General features: G+C 35.7%; 2 protein-coding genes across 2 annotated transcripts; both read right to left on the bottom strand.

The window, feature by feature from the left end:
* Nucleotides 1–576: 576 nt before the first annotated feature.
* On the bottom strand, nt 577–5,796 carry LOC117319313. The gene is made up of 3 exons (XM_033874145.1): nt 5,673–5,796; nt 5,008–5,287; nt 577–1,423 (listed from the first exon to the last, which is right to left on the bottom strand). Exons 1-3 carry the CDS (start codon nt 5,763–5,765, stop codon nt 798–800), a joined length of 999 nt encoding a protein of 332 aa, XP_033730036.1. The 5' UTR covers nt 5,766–5,796; the 3' UTR covers nt 577–797.
* Nucleotides 5,797–17,358: 11,562 nt separating this feature from the next.
* On the bottom strand, nt 17,359–25,713 carry LOC117319314 (putative L-cysteine desulfhydrase 1). Its single transcript, XM_033874146.1, has 7 exons — nt 24,670–25,713; nt 24,262–24,378; nt 23,840–23,953; nt 23,582–23,734; nt 19,347–19,552; nt 18,890–19,048; nt 17,359–18,164 (listed from the first exon to the last, which is right to left on the bottom strand). Exons 1-7 carry the CDS (start codon nt 24,770–24,772, stop codon nt 17,949–17,951), a joined length of 1,068 nt encoding a protein of 355 aa, XP_033730037.1. The 5' UTR covers nt 24,773–25,713; the 3' UTR covers nt 17,359–17,948.
* Between the last annotated feature and the right edge of the window lie 211 nt (nt 25,714–25,924).

Below are 25,924 nucleotides of genomic sequence, written 5' to 3'. Positions count from 1 at the left end.
CTCAGACCCAGGACTCGGACCCATGACTCAGACCAAGGACTCGAACCCAGGACTCAGACCCAGGACTCGAACCCAGGACTCAGACCCAGGATTCAGACCCAGGACTCAAACCCAGGACTCAGACCCAGGACTCGAACCCAGGACTCAGACCCAGGACTCGAACCCAGGACTCAGATCTAGGACTCAGACCCAGGACTCAAACCCAGGACTCAGACTCAGGACTCAGACTCAGGACTCAAACCAAGAACTCAAACCAAGGACTCAACCTAGGACTCGGACCCAGGACTCTAGCTTCAAAAAAGCTAGCTAATTAAAATCTAGATGGTCATTCCCAACGTAGTGAGAATGACCATCTAGATTTTAATTAGATTGATGGATAGGAATCCATATGTCAGACATCATAGCAAAAACTTTTTAGTGAGGAAATTAAATTATTAGGTCCTTGACAATAAAATCCTCAATGTTTCTGGAACAATTAATTTTGGCACAATGTGGTGCAGAAGGAAAAGATCGAAGTAACTGATTTATAAATACTAAATTTGACTTTTATCAGGAAAAAGATAACCAAACGATGAATTTGTACTGAAAAGATTTTTTGTTGCCCATGTAAAAGTAACCAGAATTAACAACAGAAACGACTTTGGACAAAGTCTGAAACAACTTATAGAAACGATTGGACAATTTGACAATTACTTCTAGATGCATCCTAAACATTGGATACTTAGTCGTTATTCTGAACGTCACTAAACGAAGTATGAGAGGAGAACTGAACCAGAGTCTGATCACTGTCATGACATTTATATGTTATAATGGAGATCACACATCAGTTCTACCATGTCTTCAGGTAAACCATTATCTTTAAACTTATAGCGATTCTGTCTTAACTGCAAACTTTGGTCTATAACTGAATATTTCATCAGAATTCCCTCCTTGGCACAGATTAATAATCCCAGTGCAGACTTCTGTTTCAGCGCGGACGGTAAAAGTTTATATTTAAGTTGGCACTCATCGATGTAGGTTAGATGTAAGCCTTTTTTCACATCAACAACAAGAGTCTCTTTGACTTCCTTGGTTTCTGTATCTTTTTCTTCCACAATGATATCCGACACAAATGTCCTAACATGTTGCTGTGGGCAGTTAACTTCCTGCTCTCCATGATTATCTTTGGGATGAGAAAAGCGAGATGAAGTCCTTGATGATTCTGGGAAATGAAATATTTCGTCATGGACTACTGTGTAATTGAATGTTATGTTACGTACTGAAGGTTCATTGTTGAGTCTTCCACCTCCACAATTCATCACAACCCTGTTATCGTTTCCCAGCAGTTTAAACAAAGTGTGATGGACCATTCCTCTTCCTCGGCTGTTTGACATTTCTGATGTGAATCCTTCTGTTATTACCGACTCCGACATTGAAAGTGACTCTGCAAAAAAAAAGAGAAAAAAAAAAGAAAAAATACATAAAAACTTATCAAACTACAGTATATTTTCGGGATAGAAAGTATTTAAATAGAGGTTACACAACGAGTGGTTGTTGGATATGGAATTTATTTCACACGAGTAAGTTATTTTTTTAAAGTTGCAAAAGACAGGAGCTTTAGCGAGTGTTTTTTGCAACTTTTAAAAAATAACTTACGAGTGTGAAATAAATTCCATATCCAACAATCACGAGTCGTGTGACCTGTTTCTACCACAATAATATCGGCTTGAATCAAAGGGAAACGTGGCCAAGTATAATTTCGCGTATGCAAATAAAGTGTACCGGTGACGTCCGGGACCCGGTGATGTGACGTCATTAGATTATTGATGACGTCAATAACAATTGCAGCTTGGGTCAAAGTTCACCCTGTTAGCCAATCGAAATGCGTACAGAGTTTATACCACGTGTGGTATAAACAGATTGTTAATCAACAGCTGTAATGATTAACTGATGGTCTGAGAGTTGAATAACACAGGGTATTGTGGTAGAAAGGGATATTCTGCAATAAGTTAGGTTTAATTTGAAGCTTTCAATAAAGTTTGTAGTAAAACAACTATGCCTATATGGATCAATCTAAATCAAATTACATCACAATGAGACATGTTTGTGACACCATTTAAACAAATTTGTTTTCATTTGGAACCCCTCATTATTACTAGCAGACAGTAAACAATATTCAGTAAAATTAAGCAATTCTAAGTTAATAAGAATCTGACTCTTGGCTTTTTTGTTAGATTAAGAAGTCATTGAAATTTTTTTTACACATTTGATCTGACCTTGATAGTACATCAAGGACATGCATTTAAATATATTTGGTAGCCTTTCATTCCAGCATGCTATATATTTTGAAAATTTGAAAATTTGAATACAGTTGACCCTGTGACCTTGAAAGTGGGTCAAAGTCATTCATTTTAACAAACCTTATCCTGGCATGCTAGCTATAGGTGCTAGCCCAATATCATGACCCTGGGCCTCTTGGTTGATTATGAGTAGAAGCCAAAAATGTAAACTGTTTACGACACACGACTCCGGAAAAGGTGATTGCAATAGGTCACTTGGTCTCAGCTGACCTAATAATCTTAACAATTATAACTTTCTAGTATATATGGTCATTTTAATAATTAGTGATATTTCAGGTATAAGTAATTTGTAGGAATATTTTAACATTAAGACTATGGAATTATGTTCTTTATATTTTATTACAAGACATTTAAATTTCTCTGGCAGTCAGTTTTATTAGAATCACATTGTATTTTAGAAGCTTTGATGTTTTTAGGAGTCAGCCAGGTAAACTGGATTAGCCTTAATTGAGTTGACACATATCTACCTGTGAACCCTCCAGCTGACAGGTGGTCACTCAACAGGCTCAATTAAAGTAATTGTAGGATAAACACTTTGAGACACAATAGGACTTTGTATGATTTACTACTGACCATAGCTGTTAGGTAATTGGTGTCAACATATCTTAATTACTATAGGCACCATCTAATAATTAAACTCCACCTCTTACTATTTTATTAACCAATGAAATTGAATGATATAGTTTTGACTGTTTTGTAAAGAATATACATAAACTAGATTAGGACACAAGTTAGTGTGAGGGTGCTGGCCTTTTACAAGGACCCGTGGACTTTAACCAACTTTGAAGTAGGGGCTAGCACCAGAGCGGACAATTCTGTATTAGTTGAACCTTTGTGAAATGTTGATTCCAGTGAGTAAAAATAAATATCTAAGAAGAAGAGACTGTCTCCATATTGTTTCAAAGGAAATTACAGTTCACCACAGGGTTTATACGAAAGGGGTTTCATCAGGGTGTGGCTTATTCTACCATTGCTAATTCCCCAAACCAATAACTGTGTATAGCCACATCCTGACGGACACACCCCACATAAGAAACACACACACACACCCCACAATCCTCGTGGTGACATATACATGTATATGTCTGCATACAAAAGTATAATGCTTTTCGAGATAATTGGCTTTTTCAATCGTTTGTTAAAAAAGATTTTTGAATAAATTTTCAAAATCGCTGCAAATCTGGAATATAATGTAAAATTTTACAGTGTACTTTTTAATGACATTGATGCATTTCTATATTTTATTCTTTATGTTTTAATATGTAACTTTGCATTTTGGCTCTAAATGTTATACCTACATTACAGTGTACACATTTATACACATATAGTATTACATGTGCCTTATATATGTGTAAACCTGCTTGGTAGAGTTTAAAGGTCAGGCTATATTTTTTTATATTGGAATGACCAGCTGCAGGGGTCAATGACTCAATGCACACCCACGCTTTTTGGGGTAGTGTCACTCCAGTACTGCATGGACACTGACATGCATGGTCAGACTTGTACATTTGTATGTGCAGTTTTTCGAGATGGCCACCAAGGCAGCCATATTGTATGTCAAACCAACTTGAGAAATAACAACACGTTGCTACACCGGGATGATGGACGAAGACAGATCGCAAAAGGTCAATTGAGTGATTGGCTCGGCTGACTAAAAAAAGCATTTTATTTGAGGCCCTCCTCTATATGTCCTGGGATCAAACAAACCCTACGGCTACTTACTTCAATAATTGCTCATCTTGTACAAGGCGATAAATCCCGCAAACAAATAAAATCTTTCCGTGAAAAATTCCAGTCATAATTTGTTTGAATCAGCCAACTATTTTTGAGACAAAATTCCTGTACTCAGGGGATTGAACTTAAATAATGACTGCTCACTGATGTTTCACTTAAATCTGGTTATAAACTACTAAGGAGAAATAGTATTTTAAAGTAAAACTTCTGCTCAATTTCTTTCTTGGGACACCAACAACCTCTCTGGCTAAGGGGTTGAACTATCCTCATATATATTTTAAATTATGGTTGACCTCCCCTAATGATGTTTCAGACAAATGGATGAAATCTGAAGTAGGAGTAGTCATATGTAGGTAAAACCTTTTTAAATGGTGTACCATGGTAAACAAAGCATCATACCTATAGCACTAGGTCATCTGGACCCTTGTTGCCTGACTTTATAGACACATATCTGACATGCTGACTCTGGTAATATCAGAGGTTTATCCTAGACTGATATACCTACCAAAATAAGGTAGTGTTCCACTAGCTATATAGAGATTAGAAAAGTGAAATTTTTGTCGCCCCAATGTATATTTTTAACACTTGTCCGCTAAAAATCACATCAGTTTTCAATTATTCACATCAGTTCCCCACTGATGGTGTTTTCCTCATTAAAGAAAACCGAATTCCCCATTATGAAAAATCCCATAAAAAGGGGGAAAATTTTCCAAAACAAGGGGATCGCGTCAATCCCCCAAATTTTGATGAAGTGTGTAAGAATTATAGCAAAGAATATCTGTAAAACGATAAAAGTTTGAAGAATAATTCAAGACACTGCGGCCCTTCATTTCCCTGGGGGTAGTACCCCCTATATCGTAGATTAACTCCATGTATCAGGTTTCACTGTATAGGCTGTGATAATGTTAACTGATTATACGATAGAAAGCCTTACCTTTAACCAATGTGGGGCAATACCACATTTTTGATGTCACATCAAAGACAAGGTGTTTTAGTGGTGCAAGAAAACTTGCTGCAGACCTCCAAAATGCTTTAAGTTGATGACTCTGTTCAGCATCTGTAGCTTTAGGTAACTGTGATGAATGCAGCCAGTCAATATCATACTGGGTTTCACCACAAGTCAGTGAGTTTGGATGAAAATACCAGAAATGATGATTCGAAATATCCCTCATGGGCGTCTCACCGTTAACTTTTAAGACTGGGAAGCGATAAACCTGACAAACAAATAAGTTAATTAGGTCAATTGAGCTGTTCAAGCGTGCATTGAAATCAAAAGTACAGTGAAAATATCAGCTATGATGTATTGGTAAAATTGATTAATGAATCGACATGCAGATATGTAATATTACAGTTATAAGAGTAAACAAATATTTTCTAAAGTCAGCTTCATGTCTTATGTAGATGTAACAGATACTCCGGCTTTCCTCCACCTCCAAAACCTGGCACGTCCTTAAATGACCCTGTCTGTTCAAAAATGAAGTCGCAAGAGCGCTGACAAAAAGTGAACATACGTACGTACGTACGAACGGAACGCTAGAATTTCTATATCCCCTCCCCGACTTTCGTCGCGAGGGGAAAATAAAATCGATGAATAACTACCATGGCCATGCTCCTTTTGGCGTCGCTGGCAGAGGAGTCGTCCAAGACAAACTTTCGTTTAGGCCTACTCATATTCACTGGATCAACTGGCATGAAGTTTGCTTTCGTTGCTTTCCCGCAATAACAAGGTCCACAATACCCGAGTTTAGAATTAAGTAGTGTGGGTCGTCGAGAAATACAATTCAACACCGTCGTAAAGTTTCAGTCTATGTATTCAGCAGCATCAGCAGTGTACAGAGCATATATAAATGGCAACACCGCTCTCGCTTTCATCAGCATACGTAGCAACATCCAGCAAAGTAACACCTAACACTCTCTGGCTTGAACTCAACTCCACGATCTCCCTCTCTGAACTGAACTCCCCGGCTTGAACTCCCCCTCCGCTCTCGCTTTCACCCCTTTTATACCAAAACCTAACGGAGCGCTACCGGAGCGCCGGAGCCCTGCCGGAGCCCTGCCGGAGCGGTGCACACCTGTACCGGAGCCTTCCGCTCCGGTGACTTAAATGTGTAAATAACAATGTACATAACACTTAGAAAAACAATTAGCCGCGAGTAAATGTTGACCATGTGTAATAAAGATGGGGCATCGCTGGAGCTCCCAGACAGGTCCAGCCATTTGTAGTGGATAATAGGGATGAGAGGCGATTAATACCTCTCTGACAGGGGCAATAAACATGAACAGGAGCCGGGCAGACGATTACTGCCACGGGCGTGGTGAATTGATTACTTCACGGGATATCATCCCGACGTGTCCCTCCCCATCTAATTACCAACGGTCAACAGATTGACGGGCTATTAAAATTCCTAAAGCAAAGATGGTATAACAGAAAATAGAAACATAGAAAAATACTACAGTAATATAGAAAAATACTACACTTCCCCCTCCTTAGAAACACTGAACTTCCACTGTTCAGCTAACCACATTCTCTCTCGTTCTCTCTAAATGAATATGAGCAAAATATGAAATATGTACAGGATATACAGGTTGTCTACATAACACATATCAAAACTCTTATGGATAACTATCATACGAATAGATATAATTGATATGAATAAACAACCACTAAACCAAACTACAGCTACACTAAAACACATCGCATGGGCGTGGATACCCGTCGATGTTAACTACAATAACACATCGCATGGGCGTGGATACCCGTCGATGTTAACAACAATAACACATCGCATGGGAGTGGATACCCGTCGATGTTAACTACAATAACACATCGCATGGGCGTGGATACCCGTCGATGTTAACTACAATACACCAATCGGTAACGCACATATCAATGCAAGGGAAATATTCTCAGTACGTGAATTTAGAAAGATCTCGTTACATATTGCTAAATAGACCTAAGGCACGCCGCTACAGAGAAAAACATTATCCGAAGGATTCAAACGTGTTAAAATAATCCGAATAAATGTCACAGCTCAGTACTGAATAATCCTATGAATGTCACAGTTTAGTTTGACAATAATCCAATGAATGTCACAGTTTAGTTTGAGAATAATCCAGTGAACGTCACAGTTTAATTATGGTAATAATCCAAAGAATGTCACAGCTTAATTCAAATAATCCAGAATCACAGTTTTCAATTGAATCCAAATGAATGTCACAGTTTTGTTGATGGTAATCCAGTTAATGTCACAGTTTAATTTTCGATCCGAAAGAAAGTCACAGGAATGTCATAATTGTTAATTATTCCGCATTTAGAAGGCAGATATTGAAAGTAACTTTGTGTGAGTGATTTGTTGTTTATTCCGTTTCCTCCACCTCCTCCATTTGACACCTCCCGGTGATTCATATCCACTTTCGGGTTCTGTTTCTGACTCTTCATTAAACTTGTGTGGTTGAATACGAGTTGATGTATCCCTCATTAGCCGCTCTGTATCGTCAAAATCACTACAAGTTGTTGTTTCTTCAGATACATTTGGCTTCGGTTTACCGATGTCGTGGCAATTTAGGTATTTGGTTCCATTCGTCAGCAGTGTTTGACCCGTCATTGGTTACGAGCGTTTCACGATTTTGTGGGTTATGGAGTGTTCGGTCATACCTATTGTACCTGATGTTTTTCTCCGTTTCCCGACAATGGGATCGGATGTTTTCTCTGGTACATTTGGTTATCCGACTATCCCCTCTCCACTTATCCGTGTGTGCCCGGTGATTACCTTGCATGGGTCGTTTAACTGCTTCAGTATTGTACCCGTCACTGGTCACGAGCGTTTCACGGTTTTGTGGGTTATGGAGTGTTCGGTCATACCTATTGTACCTGATGTTTTTCTCCGTTTCCCGACAATGGGATCGGATGTTTTCTCTGGTACAGTTGGTTATCCGACTATCCCCTCTCCACTTAACCGTGTTTGCCTGGCGATTACCTTGTATTGGTCGTTTAACTGATTCGATCGGACCAAGACCTTCATTGTCCAAACTAGAGTTAAATATATCTCGCCGTGCACCACCATCACGTGCATGGTTCCTCCTCGGCCTTTTCCTCGCACTCCACCTATTTCTGGGGAAACGTGGACTGTTGGGCTCTCTGTTCCGCGTCCGAAACAACGGACATAGCAGGTCTTATAGGAGACTTGTTATATCTCCGTAGTTCTCTCTCATGAATTCGTATGCATTCCTCGTGCATAGCGTTGGTAACCGCCTCGGTTATACTTCTAGGTTTGGTTCTCCTAACCGCTAAGCGAAACTCTACAGACTCACTACATTTATCTAGAAAAGCCTGGAGTGTATGTTCTTCCACTAGATCAGGTTTGTCCCGATAGGCTCGCCGGTATAAATCTTCCAGGGCTTGGCCAAAATCTCGAAGTGATTCTCCCTTATTCCGGCGTCGTAGTTTGGCTTCAGCCACATACTTTTCTTTCATGGCTTTAAATCCAAATCTGTCATCCATTTTTTCCAACAAACGGTTATAGGTACGTTTGCATGACGGTTGGAGACCGTATACATATGATGCAGCCTGGCCACGTAACGTGCTCAATAACACATGCCTTTTCCGTTCCTCATTCCACATATTCAGTTCGACCAGATTTTCAAAATATTCAAGGAATTCTGGCCATATATCTGTACTTTTTCCAGTAAAAGTTCTCCGTATTGGGTATTCATGATGCCAAGCTCTCTGGAACGGAAAGTTACTGCATTGCGGGCATAGTTTTGCCTGGCGTCCATCAGCGTAAGGCACATCATCAAGCCACTTCTCGTCTTCTGAATGATGACTGTCGTTATTAAACTCATTGTTTTTTCCTTGACAGTCCTCTAATTCTGACAATTAGCACGGCTATGATACACAACACCAGACATAAAAGCCCAATCTGTCCTGCTTGCCTAGTACGTCGCTGCAGGGTGTCGAGATTGAACATGATGATACTGGATACATAATCGTAGCTCCAATACACCAAATACACAGCTAGTCCAAATAGTAATACTATTAGGGACAGTGTGCACATCACGAGCGAACAACAAACGTTTGTTGAGCGTTCTCGACCGGACGTGGTAACTTCTTTCAGTCCATTATCATGACGGCTCCTATTCAAGGGAGTTCTAGCCGCCCGATACCTTCCAACTCTAGGTGTGCTGGTGTCACGTGGATAAAATGGCGATCCATCGAATCCTGAATCCGCCAAACGTTCGTTGTTGAACGTCTTGTCCTGCTCCATAGTAAAAACTGGTGTGAAATGTCTCAACTAAATCCCAAAGCGCTGCCACCAATTGTAGCGAAAATAGCCGGGGAACTATATACTCAAAGTCCCGCAGCCCTCGGTAGGTGTCCTCGAGGTAGCGTCAGACACCCGCCACAATACCCGAGTTTAGAATTAAGTAGTGTGGGTCGTCGAGAAATACAATTCAACACCGTCGTAAAGTTTCAGTCTATGTATTCAGCAGCATCAGCAGTGTACAGAGCATATATAAAAGGCAACACCGCTCTCGCTTTCATCAGCATACGTAGCAACATCCAGCAAAGTAACACCTAACACTCTCTGGCTTGAACTCAACTCCACGATCTCCCTCTCTGAACTGAACTCCCCGGCTTGAACTCCCCCTCCGCTCTCGCTTTCACCCCTTTTATACCAAAACCTAACGGAGCGCTACCGGAGCGCCGGAGCCCTGCCGGAGCCCTGCCGGAGCGGTGCACACCTGTACCGGAGCCTTCCGCTCCGGTGACTTAAATGTGTAAATAACAATGTACATAACACTTAGAAAAACAATTAGCCGCGAGTAAATGTTGACCATGTGTAATAAAGATGGGGCATTGCTGGAGCTCCCAGACAGGTCCAGCCATTTGTAGTGGATAATATTTTGGTCTTCGAATTCGTTTTTCCGGTTGTTTTATCATGTATTCTTGTCTGGTATAGGCATAGCGTCCGCTGGACATAACTTAAATAACACCGCTTAGGTACTAAGTATTTTATCGACTATAAAGGCCTGAATCAGTGTCAGACGTCTGCATTATTTTTTGTGAAGAAATTTTACGTAATGAGGAAGATTACTTAAAAACATCCTGTAAATTAAGCGGCGAAGTGAAGTAAAATTAGTTGAATATATACATCGAAAATTAGTCATTCTATTAAAGTGATATAACTATTCTACAGCGAATAATATATTAATTTTTTATTGAAGTTTATAGCCATATAGATTCTATATATAAAACAAAGGATATGTTACAAGTGGTACATTTTCCAATCTAATTAAAATCTAGATGGTCATACGGTATATATAACGTAGTGGGAATGACCATCTAGATTTTAATTAGATTGTACATTTTCAGTGAGGTTTTGGAAGTTTAGTTTGATGTTATGTTTCAACCTTTTTTATTCTTGTTAATTATACACTGTAACTAAGTAAAGACAAATTTACTTTATACATCGTATAACGAAGTTAAATTGTTCAAGCCAAGTTTCATTTATCTTTTGGTACTTTACATTTTGTATTGATTGATCAGTTATATATTTCACATGTTTAATATTCCAGTAATTTTGTTTTCATCACATGAAAATATATAATAAAACAGTTGGAAACAATTATCGTTACTTGAACATTTTCAATTTGATACATTTAATTTATATTGTAGTTTAATTTCAGATTAAATTAAGCAGCATATTCATAATTTCATTTTTGATGTGATATTATGCTTTTCAAAACATAATTCAGCCCATAATATATGTTGTACAAAGTCAGAAACCTGAACACATAAAGAAATTAATCAAACATTGATCAAACATGTAAAAAGAAAAGGATTCTTTGAATGTACTGGTAATTAAGTGATCATAACAGTTCAACATTTCAAAATTTTAACTTTATAAAAGGTATATGTTACTTGTAATACACCTTCCATCTTCCTTTACTGAAATAGTTGGAATTTCTGTACATGTACCCGTTTGCAGGTATCTAATACTTTGAAGATCTAACATATTGGATCTGATTCCAGGTACATGTATCAGTGGTGTCTTCTCACTTAGCCAACATTCTGAATTTTGGGGTATACAGGTAAGGTATTTTGTTGGCCAAGTGATACTAGGTGTGAAAGGTAGAACAATAGGAGATACTTACAGGTAAGGCTATAGACTGCTTCATAAAACTTTAAACTTTAATGAGGATGTCATCGTGATCTATTTCTATTGCGTTATTTCTTATTCATTTCAATTGCAACAGACCAAAAGGCTCAATTACAGAATTGATAACAAATTAATAAAATATATCATAAGAGTAAGTAAAATGCATAGTTAGAACAAATACGGTATATAAATAGCATACACATGTAAAATATAATTTATGTCCTAAATAAATATCATCTAGACAATCATGTTATAAACAGTAAAAAACTTAGTTCTAAAAAAAAATCTCCAAGTCCAACTTAAATCTTTCAAGTAAGACGTTAAAACCCCGTCTGAAACATGTCCAAGGTAGTTAATTAAGTTGGACACTACTGTAGTGTCCAAATTGATTACATTTTCTTACATTAATCCGGTATATACAGGGATAAAACAGCGTTGAGCTACTAAACCTTAAAAACCTATGTGGAACTAAAATGTGAATTCTACTGTGAAATAACTACAAAGTTCAATCAAGTAAACATATAAAATATATGAATTTACGTCTACATTCCAGACATGGAAAATTGAATTGTGTACACATTTGCAAGTAAGATAGACTATTATAGTTTAATTTTGATTAATGCAGAAATTTTAAAAACCTTCTATGTACTACTTCTACCTGATGTTATCATGTAGGGGAGTTGTTTGATATGGTCAGAGACATATATACATCTATATATGTCTCTGATATGGTGACCATATTTCAGAGCAGTATTCTAACTGAATGTGTACCATGTTTATGTACCGAGAGAGGATAACAGACACGTTTGTAAATGGCCTAGGTTGCAAGTACATTTTGAAACATTGGCATGGCTTTTACCAATCATTTATTAAGCATGTAATGAAAAGTTAAGATTTGGAGTGAGCCATACACCCAAGTCATTAACACGTATTTCCTTCTTAAGAGATTCACCACAGCAAAAAGGAAAGTTTTGGAAAAACGTACAACAGAGGGTAAATAATTCAAATCGTGTAATTTCAGGACTGACATTATATAGAAATTTTTGGTATCATCTCACTAACATCACCTCATCAATAGTAGTTGGAAAAGCACAAAGTTCTTCACGGCAACCTTGCTTTACTTCATTAAGAAATACATCCGCTGCTAGGTTGATTTAATTTGATAATTACTGGTATGCACAGAATATATTTCATTTGGTTTCTTTTCTAAATCCGTCATATTGTTAAAAATATGTACTCGCAGATTTTAAGTAACAGTGATTAAAGACACTTGTACTTGGTAATAAATATATTATTAAAAGCACAATTTAAACTTGAAACTAGAGATGAAGCTAGGTTTCATAGTATATGTTGATTAAATAAAATTGGGTATAATGATAAGTAGCCTACATACATTCATTTAAATCTTTATTATAAAAGTCATATTCAACTTGTCATTTTTATATTTTCTTTCATTAGGGAGACGCGGCAAGAGGTCAACCTCGAAAACAGTATGTCCCTTCTAGAGACATTATAAAGTTTACTTTTCTTAATGTGTGTGGCATTAAGTCTAAAATAATTTTACCGGAGTTTGAGGAACTTATCCTATCACACGATGTTCTTGTTTAGAAGTAAGTTAGATAAGTTAGATCATTTAGAATTATCGTTTGGTTACGACTATTACTCTAAATGTAGAGAAAATGTAGATAAAAAATCTGGTGGTATTGTAGTTATTTTCAAGAAAAATCTTAAGTCAAATCTGAGCTTTCCATTATTTAATGTTACTTTACAAAGAACAAGTCAATGTAAAGCCAAAGTCAATAATTATGGTAATAAGTTGCTTGAATTTTGCAAGCAAAATAACATGTATATTGCCAATGGTCGAATTGGTAAAGATGCACAAATTGGTAAAACTACATGTAGTGATGTCAGTGTTATTGATTTTTTACTGCTGACGTCGGATATGTTTCAATATACGACCGATTTCGAAATACTAGAATTTGATCCGTTGATACCTGATGTACATTGCAGAGTAGCTTTTAGCTTTTCTATTTTTGATAAGGCAGAAATATATCATACAAAATATAACACGGATGAAGTGGTATACACTAAATGGAAATCTTCCAAAAAGCAGGAATTTGTAAATAATATTGTTAATGATGAATCGGGAAATCTACGAAATATTAATGATAAATTAGATATACTACTAAATAAACAAAGTAATGTAACGAATATTGAAATTAATGATACTGTAGAATCGATCTGTGAATTATTCAAAGGCTCCGCGGAGCATGTTTTTGGGGAAAAATCGCTACGCAATAACACAAGTTTGAAGTGTAGTAACAAGCCTTGGTTCAACAGGGAATGTGAAATGAATAGAGCGGAATTAAATAAGGCCAGGGCCAGATATCATAAAGTTAAGAATTCTTTTAACAAAAATAATCTCAACAGAACCAGTAAATTATATAGAAAAACTTTGAATAAAAATTACCGAAAATATCATGAGAATATGTCTGATGTCTGGTATACCTCTAAAAATGATTCAAAAATGTTCTGGAATATTTTGAATAAATGTGATGGGTCAGTGAAGAAAGGAAATGCTGATATATGCATTAAAGAGTTATACGAATACTTTAAAAAGTTGAACGAATCCGCTCATTATGATGACTTTGAATTGGAAAATCCTAATGATAGTATTTTTGATGCGTTTTTGAATGGGGAAATAATGGCTGATAGAATTAAGTTTACATTAGCTAACTTGAAAAATAATAAAGCTTCTGGTGTAGATCAAATTTTAAATGAATACCTTAAGAGTACTATGGATGTTTTTATACCAATTTACCAAAAGGTGTTTAATCTTATATTAAATACAGCATTTATACCAAATGTTTGGAAAACCGGTATTATAAAACCAGTGTATCAAAATAAAGGTGATCCCAAAGATCCGGATAATTATAGAGCGATCACCTTAGTATCTTGTCTCGGAAAGGTGTTCACCTCAAGTCATAAATAATCGACTGAACAAATTTTTAATGTTATTTTTATGTTATATGAAGATGCCAAATCATGTGTTAAAAATGGATGTGAACAGTCAGATTTATTCAATTGTCAGATCGGTTTAAAACAAGGGGAACATTTATCGCCTTTTTTTGTTTTCCGTTTACCTTAATGATTTAGAAACTTATCTTGTTGAAAAAAATGTGAACTGTCTTAAAACTTTAGACAAATTATGTATCGACAATATCGGGATGTATCTAAAACTTTTTATCATTTTATACGCTGATGACACAGTTTTGTTATCAGAAACACCAGATGGTTTACAACAAATACTAAATGAATTTGAACAATATTTTAAGAAATGGAAACATGAATTAAATATAAGAAAAACAAAAGTTGTAATCTTTCCGAAACGGAAATGTCTACAAATTCATAATTTTACACTGTGTAATACAGAGTTGGACAAAGTTGAAGGGTATAAATATCTAGGTATATTTTTTTAACTTTAATGGTAGTTTTTTCAAAGCAAAGAAAAAAGTTGCTGAGCAAGCACAGAAGTCAGTTTTTGCTATTTACAAGAAACTTAGGAACATATCACTTCCTGTAGATCTCCAATTGAAAATATTTGATTCACTTGTCATGCCAGTTTTATTATATTCATCTGAAATATGGGGATTTGAAAATGTAAATATTATAGAGAAAATTCACTTGCAATTTTGTAAAAACATACTTAAATTAAGAAAGTGTACAGCTAATTTCATGATTTATCGCGAACTAGGAAGATACCCTCTTGATATTGAAATAAAATGTAGAATGATAACGTTTTGCATAGCTTGATAACCTCAAATTAACTCTCACGTAATATTTATAGAATGTATACTGGATCTATGTCGTGTAAATGGCTGTCATACGTTAAATATATTTTATCTAAATCTGGCTTAAACTATGTCTGGATTTACCAATCAATATGTTCTTTTTCAAGAGATGAAATAAAGAGTCTGGTTAAAAGTAGATTGCAGGATCAGTTTATACAGAAATGGTTTCATGATATTAATAATTATTCAAGAGGACAAACATATTCTATATTTAAAGCTGACAGTGCAAGTTAAAAAGCATCCAATTGAGATTAAAAAAAATAACACATGTACAGATTTTTGGAAATCTGTACATGTATTATTTTATTAACATCTCAATTAGATGCTTTTTAACTTGCACTGTCAGCTTTAAGACACAATTTGGTATAGAAAAAGTATTTGTTACAGCTAAATGGAAAAGATAGAAAAATTATGTATCAATGTCGATCCTCTAATATTAAATTAGATAATTTGTAATTTGTGTATATCGTATATTGGTGATGAATTTCATTATATATTTAAATGTGAACATGAATCTGTAATATGTTTGAGAAAGAAATATATTTCAAAATACTACTATACTTATCCGAGTCGAGAAAAAATGAAAGGGATATTCACTATATTTAATCGTAAAGTTTATATAAGAATGTGTAGATTTATAGAAAAACTAAGTAAATTGATTATAAAGTGACTTTTGTACCAAGCAGTGCTCCTACATTCTTTAAAAAATTTTAATGTTCTTTGTAATTATCACAAATTTATATTGTATAGAATATAGTAAGACTGTATAACTGTACGCCATGTATCATTGTTATTATGTATATGTGACCTCCTTTTACACACGTTATAGTGTGTCAGAGTGATATCAATACAACCTTGAAACCTTGAAACTCACTCAGGTGTAAAATTTGATATGTTGGCCAGGTAATACAGGTAAATTTCAGAATGTTGGCTTAGTGAGAATGAACCGTATCAGTTACAGGTAACACAGAATGAGATAATGGCCTGAGGGAACAGTCAATGTCATTTTTGTTATGAAGTACATATTGTCCCCTAGGATATGTGTAAAAACTAAAGGGAGATAACTAGTTTGAGTATTCAGCTTAGCCATTCTTAATACAAAAACTTGGCAGCCAGTCTAGTGTGGTATACGCGTGTGTAATTTGGGAGGCTGCGGCCGGTATGTTTGTCCTTGTTTTCTTTGTGATAGCGAGGAACTGATGCCGATTTTATAGTGCTACCTCACTGAAGTATACTGCCGAAGACACCCAGCAGGACACCCCACCCGGTCACACTATACTGACAACCCACGCGAGTAACATTAACATCTGGTCGGCAAGACTTACAAGGGCACCCCATTATCGCAAAAAAATCGACACTAAGTGCAAAATTGGTATTCAATTGTAATTTTTTTTCCATGACGAATTTTAAATGTTATTTTCATCTTACAGATTACATTTGTTTGATCAGCATCGTTTAAAGCTCTGGGGGCCGGAGACCATATAATTAACAGTTTTTGGTTTCAAGGTTGTGTTGATAGCATTCTGATACACTAACTTGTGTAACAAAATGCCACATATACATAATAATAATTATACATAGCGTAGAGTTGACCTTCGGCCATAGAAGGTTTCGGCAAACTTTCGTTTATTTAACAGTGGTTCAGGGGTTTCTGAGAAGATGTCGAAAATGCAAGTTGTTAACGGATGCACGACGGACGGCGCACGAAGACGGATAAAATGCGACTGAGAATTCCTCTGAGTTGACCTAAATTACTACATTATTCCCGGTATCGTTTGGAGTGTTTTACAATATCACTTTAAACATATCAAATCTAACAAAATAACCGAAAAACACAAAATCTAGTTTCCGTGTCAGGCAGTGAAGGTATCACGATGTGACGTCATCTGATCTATAGTTAAAGTGACAACAAAGTCGAGCAGAGTTTATATGTAACACGAATACAGTAATGACTAATGAGCAACACAATGTATAGTGACACTATCCCAACTTCGTACCCGACTTATAACTCGTTATCACGCAAGTACTATCAGTACCTGGTGTCAAACAACATTTGAGATGTCCAAATAATGTTTGATAACAAAAACAAAAACACATACACAAACTACGATTACAATTCCCCGTATCACCATCAAACGGCTTGAGTTTTCCTCCTACAAGAATTACAACCTCACTTATCATCAAAAGCTATAATCATTTGGTTCAGCATGCTATACAACTGATGAATGATTGAATAATTGCATTTTTTGTATCAACAAATCATTCGACATTAAGTTTAGAATAACAATTTTATTTAATAGCACATCTCACGACAAAAGCATCATCCGATCTCCTCGACTCTTTGAACCAGTACTGAATGAGTCCATGAGCTAATCTGAAATCAAACAGCGAAACCAAACAGGCATGGTTGGCTTCTATCTTAAACAAAACTAATGTTAACACAAAAAATTCAATATTCTGAAATAAATGCTGATGGTTAATTAAGATTATTTTTCCATCGATTGATGATTGAAGACAATATTCTTAAAGATTGTAGTTCAATGGCATAAAACCTTAAAGGGGTTTTCAAAATCTAATGAATTTGACACATGCCAAATATTAGGGAGGGAGTAAATTTAGTAAGATAATTAAATGTTTCTGTTAGACTGCGGGTATCCGCCAATCTAATTAAAATATAGATGGTCATTCTCACTACGTTACATGAACGTTCATGTAACGTTCATGTAACGTAGTGAAAATGGCCATCTAGATTTTAATTAGAATGGGTATCCGCTGTATTAGCGTGTTACAATAAGATGCATTTAGTATATACCGATTATTTGAAAATATATGTGTACTGTAAGTGTCAAAATGCCTCTTTCTTATTAAAAACATCCATTCTTATCCGTGTGTCCATTCTCATGGAAGGTGTGATTTTTTTCCGCCAGCGACAGTATCGCTTCCCCGAATTTCTTATAGTCATCCAGACAGTTGTAGATCTGGGCTGACAACCGGACGTACAGTTGGTTTTGTACAGACTTCAGACTTGTGTCGATATTGTAGTCAAGGAAGAGGATATCCATCAGCGAATTTGCATCTTCCTGTTAATATAAAAATAATGTAAACAAGAAAGGATTGCTTCATCGTAACGTAGAAACATAATCGGTATCAAGGTGTCACTTTTCAATTTTCTTTCCTAGTGGAGTGCATATAGATTCACGGCCTTCACCATATCCCTTATGTGAATAGTTATGTCTCTTATTTGTTTTGATTTTCTTTGTTTGGACGATTGTTCATATACTGTTAATGTTTGTGATTTTTTTTACAATTTCATAAACTTTTAGGATGTGTACACATACTGAAGTATACATATATGCATCATTGCTTTGATCTCAAACATTCATTTTTAAATTTTTGGACAAAAACATCCTTATTATATTGCGTTGTGTTATATTTGGTTGTATATAGTATTAAAATCTAGTTCGGGCAGTGCGTCATTCATATTGCTATCTCTTCCACATGTTATGCACTTACAAGAGGAATCTTATCATGTGCAAAAATTGGAATAAGTTATTATTGTTAAAAAAAACTATAAGGAAGATATGTTTTATAAAATACAAATATGTTTATATATTTGATGACAGTTTTCCCCCTCATATTGATAAACTCCGGAAATCTTCTTTTTACCAGACACAAAATGATCCCATTCTTGTACAAAGCTGATCACCAGAATGAAGTTAATTAGATACCAAAATAATATATATATATATACATTTATTAACTATATTTATATACAATGTAATTGCTGTTATACTTGTATGGTTACCTCCGAGGTACCGACGCCATTGATTTCCGGCAGGCGTATCATTCTGAGGTATGGAGGCTCCATCGACTCTGGGATTTCTAATTTGCCCGTATTCCACAGCGAAATCAAATAATCGGATGCCAGTTGTATAAGTCTTGTGTTGTGTCCCGATATTCTCTCCTACAAAATTAATTAAAACAGGAAATGATAGATGGAATTAGATTTGTTTATTTATGATATTAATTCAACATACCCAAGAGCATTTTTCTTTTACCTCCCAAGGCAGAGATCGAATGTAATGCCAAAACAGGAACAGAGAGTATACGTCATGAATTAAAATGACACATTAAAAATAGACGTCGTAGCTTGATGAAATGCAATACATTTTTCGAGCCTCATTTCATGAAATATCGATGAAATGGTAATAGAGATATATACAGAATATTCCAAATAGCATTACGGTTATGGTATAGCTTACAATTCCTCCTTTAGACTTGAAGTATTCCACAACGGCAGGTAAACAATTGTAACAGCTGTCGTCCTTGGTACCCTGAAAACAAAACTGCGACACAAGGTCGCAGGCCGCCGACGAACTCATCATCGACCTCAAGGGGAAAGAAACTTTCTTGTTCTTCCACATGAAGGCACATCCCCATGGCGCGAACATCCATTTATGGAAGTTGCCTGAAACCAAAATCCTGTAATAATCGATTATAAACTCACCACGATCTCCCCCCCCCCCCCCCCCCAAAAAAAAAACTAAAAAAAAAAAAAAAAAAAAAATGTCTCTTGTTTAAATGGGTTTGACGACGTTCTTTCTAATTGTTGGTAACATCAATTAAAACGCACCACTAAATCTTCATATTACATATATGTGCTACACTATCATTAAATTATGGCACCTTGGAAACAAAATATACAGAAGACGAATAGTCCGGTAATATTTGTTCTGGATATGCAAATCAAACCAGGTCAGAATATATTGAAAGATAAACTGCTAAATGATTTCAATAATAATGAAAATTAATAACAAATATAGTGAAAAGCAGTGATGCATTGGAGTTGCTTAAATACATGCATCCTTAAATACATGTATTACTATAGAATCCATGTTTTATGAATGGAATAAAGTAGCATTGATGTATAGGCTAGGCTGTTATGGTGTTGTAAGCAACTGGATACCTGTTCTTGTATATAATGAACTTTGTGTACTTTACAAACCCCCCTGGCAACATTCAAATTCAGGCATCTGGACAAGACTTAAACACTCCCTTGATCTAGCTTTTAATTACACTCCACATGTTCTACTGACAGGCGATACTAACACTGATCTACTACTAGGTAATAACAACGATCTTAGCATACTTACCCAACTATATAATCTAACTAACATTGTCACCAGCCCAACACGGGTAACTAATACAAGTCAATCCCTAATCGACCCATTTTTCACTAGTGACTCTATCAGAACCGATCTATCCATGGTTATACCTGTTTTAGAAACCATAAGTGATCATAGAGCAGTTCTTGTCTCTATATTATCCCCTTTGCTCAAACAAAATTCTTTTAAGCGAAAAATTTGGCTTTTTAACAGAGCAGATATTCTGAACCTTAAAACTGAAGTTGCTCACGTAAACTGGAATAACCTTTTTTCCAATGTTGAAAATGTAAGTGAAAAAACTGATATCTTTACTAATACCCTTACTAGAATTTTGGAAAAGCATATTCCTAAAAAAACTATTACTGTGAATAAAAATGACAAGCCATGGATGAACGGAGATCTACGAAAGGCAATAAAGCGTAGAAACAGACTAAGGAAACACTTTATAAGAGTTAAGTCACCACAATCTGAAATTAAATTCAAACGTGCAAGAAACAAAGTAAGTAACATGCTCAAACACGCTAAGGCTCTTTTCTACGAGAATATTGATGGACAAATAAATGATAAGTCAGCTAACCCTAGAACTTATTGGAAACTAATGCGCATGCTGCTGAAAGGTAATACAATCTCTGATCTTCCTCCTTTGCTAAATCCAACAACTAACTGCCTTACTTCAGACAACTTTGAAAAATCAAATATTCTTAACAACTTTTTTCAATCTGTTTCTAACCTGGACAACCCCGATGATGATACACCCTACTTTGAAACCCAGACTGACACATCCCTTTCCGAAATAATTATAACTGAACAAGAAGTGTCTGATACTATCAATACTCTAGATACTAACAAAGCCGCTGGTCCCGACGGTATTAGCCATAAGATGTTAAAAATACTTACCCCGGAAATAGTTGCGCCGCTTACTCTTATATTCAACGAATCTCTTCGTACTTCTGTATTTCCCGAATCATGGAAGCTTGCCTATGTCACTCCCATTTTCAAAAAAGGTGAACCTGAACTTGCTAATAACTATAGACCCATCTCACTTCTTAGCTGTCTTGGAAAACTATTTGAACGCATTGTCCACAAGCACATCTACAACTATCTTTTTAGTAATGAACTTATCTATAACTTACAGTCTGGCTTCCTACCTAACCACTCTACTACTCACCAACTAATCGAATTATATCACAACATACTTCTTGCCCTGGAGAATCATGAATATACTGCTATTGTTTTTTGTGACTTTTCTAAAGCTTTCGACAGAGTTTGGCATAAGGGTCTCTTAATAAAACTAGAAAAATATGGGATAAAAGACAAACTTCTGGATTGGATAAAAAATTACTTAACAAACAGGCGTCAATCAGTTGTACTGCAAAATTCTATTTCTTCACAATTATCCATAAAAGCTGGAGTTCCTCAGGGATCAGTATTAGGGCCACTTCTCTTCCTGGTTTATATTAATGATATCTCCAACACACTACTTTCTGTTACAAGACTATTTGCCGACGACACCGCACTAACACACTCTTCCAAAAATTTACTCGATGTTGAACAGGTAATAAACTTTGACATGGAACAAATGAATCTCTGGTCGAAAAAATGGTTAATGACTTTCAATCCCACTAAAACGGAAATAATCATGATTTCTAATACCGCAATTCCTTCTAACCCTAAATTTCTTTTCGATAACACGCCGATCCCTATTGTAACCAGTCACAAACATCTAGGTGTAGTCCTTAACAGTGGCGGTACATGGAATACCCATATCGAAGACAATATAAACAGAACCATAAAATACATAGCAACTTTACGAAAATTAAAATACATTTTAAAAAGGAAAAATTTAGAAAAAATATACCTTGTTTTTATTAGACCACTTTTTGAGTATGCCTCTGAAGTATGGGACAACTGTAATGCCACTTTAACTAACAAACTTGAGAATATGCAGTTCGAAGCTGGTCGAATCATAACCGGTTTACCTATTTTTACTAAGAAAGAGTTTATATATAGTGAACTAGGGTGGCAGTCATTAGCTGATAGACGGAAAAATAGAAAATTGTGTATGTTTTATAATATTCGTAATGATAACTCTCCTTCTTTCCTAAAGTCCCTACTCCCACACACAGTGTCTAACTATACTAACTACAACCTAAGAAACAGAGATGACTATCAAAATCCTTACTATAGACTGCAAATTACAAAATCATCTTTTATCCCAAACACAACTAATTCTTGGAACAACCTACCAACTGAAGCAAAATCATCGCAATCCATCAGACAATTTAAGACCTTTCTAACTCACCAAGATACTAATCCACCACAAATTCAACAATTCCTTGAATATGGTTCAAGAAAAGCCAATATTTTACATTGTCAATTACGTAATCGCTGTAGTCCTTTAAAGCACGACCTTCATAAAGCCCATCTTTCAGAAAACGCTATCTGTGACTGTGGACACTATTGCGAAAATTCTTCCCACTTCTTCCTACACTGTAAAAACCATGAACAGTCCCGTAACAAAATGATTGATTCCTTGAACTGGTATAACAGAATCACCGTAGAACATCTTTTGTCTGGGGACCCAAATCTAGACACTAACCATAATATTCTTATCTGTAGGTCTGTACAAACGTTTATTCTAGATTCCAAAAGATTCAACATATAGTATCTACTTGCTTGTTTCTACTAATAAGATATCTACCATTTGTATCAAAAGCCGGGTTGTTAGTGCTATTCTTATGTTTCTTCCTTTCTTTTTTCTCCTTACTGTTTTCTCCCTTTTCAATTATTTTTTTTAATAAATCTAAACCTCTTTTTCGAACACCATAAGTATATCATAAGTATCCTAAAGTATCATTTAAATCATATTACTTTATCATGAAATTACATATATAGACTGCATCGTGTTTCAGTGGTCCTGCCGGCGAAGTAAGGTTAAGTAATTAGGTATTCCATGGAGTGATCAAAGATGGACAACGTCAGACTGGAGAAAGCTTCTAAGCACAGGATGTGACGAACTCTTAGAAAGTAGAAGGATCGGAGTGTATGAACAGTAGTGTTTTACTTGCGCCGTCAGGGCCACTGAAACCTCTTGCATGTATAAACGATAAACATTATATCATACTTGGTGTTCACAATCTATTTCGCTGCTTTACATTTTCCAACCTTTTGTTTAAAAAAAAAGTTTAATAATTATGTCACGTGAAACATTGTATATACACATTTGTTACGGAAAGGACGTTGGTAAGTTGCATAACTTTTGTCCAATCCATTTGTCATTATGCAATAAAATTGATTTAAACTAAAAATAATGAACAGAAACAGCTTCATACCCGTGAAGAAGTCAGCCTCTATTTTGTCAAAATCAAGTGGAAACTGTCCAGGACAATGCGCACCATCAATGACTGAAATAGTGTTGTATTTCTGACATAGCTGTACGATTTCCGTTACCGGAAGCTCCATGGTGCATGCGCATGCCACGTAATCTGAAAAAAATACTGCATTTAATCATCACCGTTATTTGCAACGGAATAGCTTACACGAAAAAAAGTCATGTTTCGATCTGATTACAATGTATTTGTATATTTTACCGATAACAACAGCCCGGATGTTTTTATCATTGTCGAACGCCTTCCTGAATATGTTGACCACTTCTGCTGCATCTTTGATAGGTACTGCAATTTTGACAACATCGGTCTTTACACCTGTGTAAATATAAACACAAGCAATTAATTCCATACCAAATCAAGTGTGAAATGTAGCCTTTGTATTTTTATTATTATTACTTAAATATTGCATCAAAAACCTTTAAATATCCCTATTTAATTGTTATCGTCTATAAGAGGCGATTATTATAATAAACATGTCACTATGTTCATAACAACTTTAAATAAATTACAATGGAAATCATGCCCCATCAAATATTTATTTTGCGCTGCTCATAAATTGATACACACAATAGCTACATATGGGGACAATGGCATATTGAGTCAGTTCTGGTATTTTTTTTTACCTTGGTGATGTTCTAAAATATGTGCGCATGCGTTGTTTGTAGCCGCATAAGCTTGGTTCGTAATCAGGATTGTATCCCCCGTTTTCATTGGAATTGACATCAGTATGGTGCTGATTGCTGTCAATAGATTATCGTTTTATCATAAAACATGGAATCTGTATTCATTAGATATATGAATCACTATAATTAGTAAAACAAATTACATATTCATGAATTACAAAGTCATATTCAACATATGCACTGAAATATGCGATAAAAGTTGGGAGGCAAGAATGGAATTGATAAGGTTCGGACACTTCAATGGGAGAACTGTTACAGAATATTTCATTAAATTAACTCTTTGAAAATCTTAAATGAACTTGGGTCTTTGTGGAGTGTTTGAATATTGATCATGCAAATGCGGATCACCCGTTGTAACATTCGGCACAAGTACGATGTCGGTTGGATCAGCATTTAGCAAATCTGCAACGGCGTCCCGACCCTTTATCCATGCCGGTACTTTCTTCCTCATGACGGTATCTGTTGGTTGTCTTTTAACCTCATATTGCAATCTAAATGAAACAAAGGAATTTCATCAGATGTTTTCAAGCGATCTTTTCTTTGTAGTCATTGGTGGATCACACGCGAACACAACTCAATGATAATAAAACTATGTTCTTGAAGCATATTGAAAACAAGAGGCCTATGGCATCGCAGCAGGATGGTACAGTTAATTAGCTTTCAATGAACTGTATAGATTAGTTTCTTGATTTATCAATTTGTCAACCAAAAATATTTGTTTTAATTGTTGAGAGATTGGCGTCAGTGATCATTGAAATTTCTGAGGTCGTTCTAACGTTTACAGCAATATAACGTATAGATCAAAAACACTTACATACATAGAAATTCTAGAGCAGAATAGATTTATTAAATCTATCCACAGTTAAATTAACCCTAATCACCTCCTACAACAGTAACACAGTGGAAACCAGGAAACCTGATCAGTCTTAAAGGTCGACTGAGATACTGCGCGATACAGGTAAATATAATAAGCTGCTGCTTGCATATCAGAAACAAGTTTTGAAAATTAGCGAACCTCATTTAATTATTTTTTTTTTCATCTGTAATACTTTTCATTTTGATGTGGAGAAGTCAGCAACATATTATTCCTAGAATGCAATGTGCTTGACAATCTGTTTTACTGTAGACAGAGATGAAATGAAATTCCATTTAATTATATCAAGATACAGATAGGTTCAAATACACCCACAGTAAACAGAATTCTAGGCCCGTAGACGGAACCTTTGGTCGGTTTTGGTGTTTGACATATTGTTAAAAATGATTTTTTTTTCAGCGTCCTATCATTACCCGATGATTGTGTGTGTTTGCATGGTTTTTAATGACAAATGACGAACCTGCCAGGTACAGGACAGTCTACTGTACTGTTTTAATAGGCATGTACCAAAGAATCCTGACGTATGAGATACATAATATTGGATAAATACAGAACAGTATTAGAGTGATATTTTCTTTCTAATGAAATGTTTAATCGTTTTACCTTGAACTTCAAACTTGTTTATCGCTGGTACGATACATGTACAGTGTGTCTACTAACAAGAGGCCAATGGCCTCGCAGGTCTCTGGCAGTCTTGTTGCCTTAATGGTAAAACTCTTGTTTATTTTG

The sequence above is a fragment of the Pecten maximus genome, unplaced genomic scaffold, assembly GCF_902652985.1.
Source record: "Pecten maximus unplaced genomic scaffold, xPecMax1.1, whole genome shotgun sequence".
Lineage (NCBI taxonomy): Eukaryota > Metazoa > Mollusca > Bivalvia > Pectinida > Pectinidae > Pecten > Pecten maximus.
This window is presented reverse-complemented; position numbering and strand designations above follow the sequence as displayed.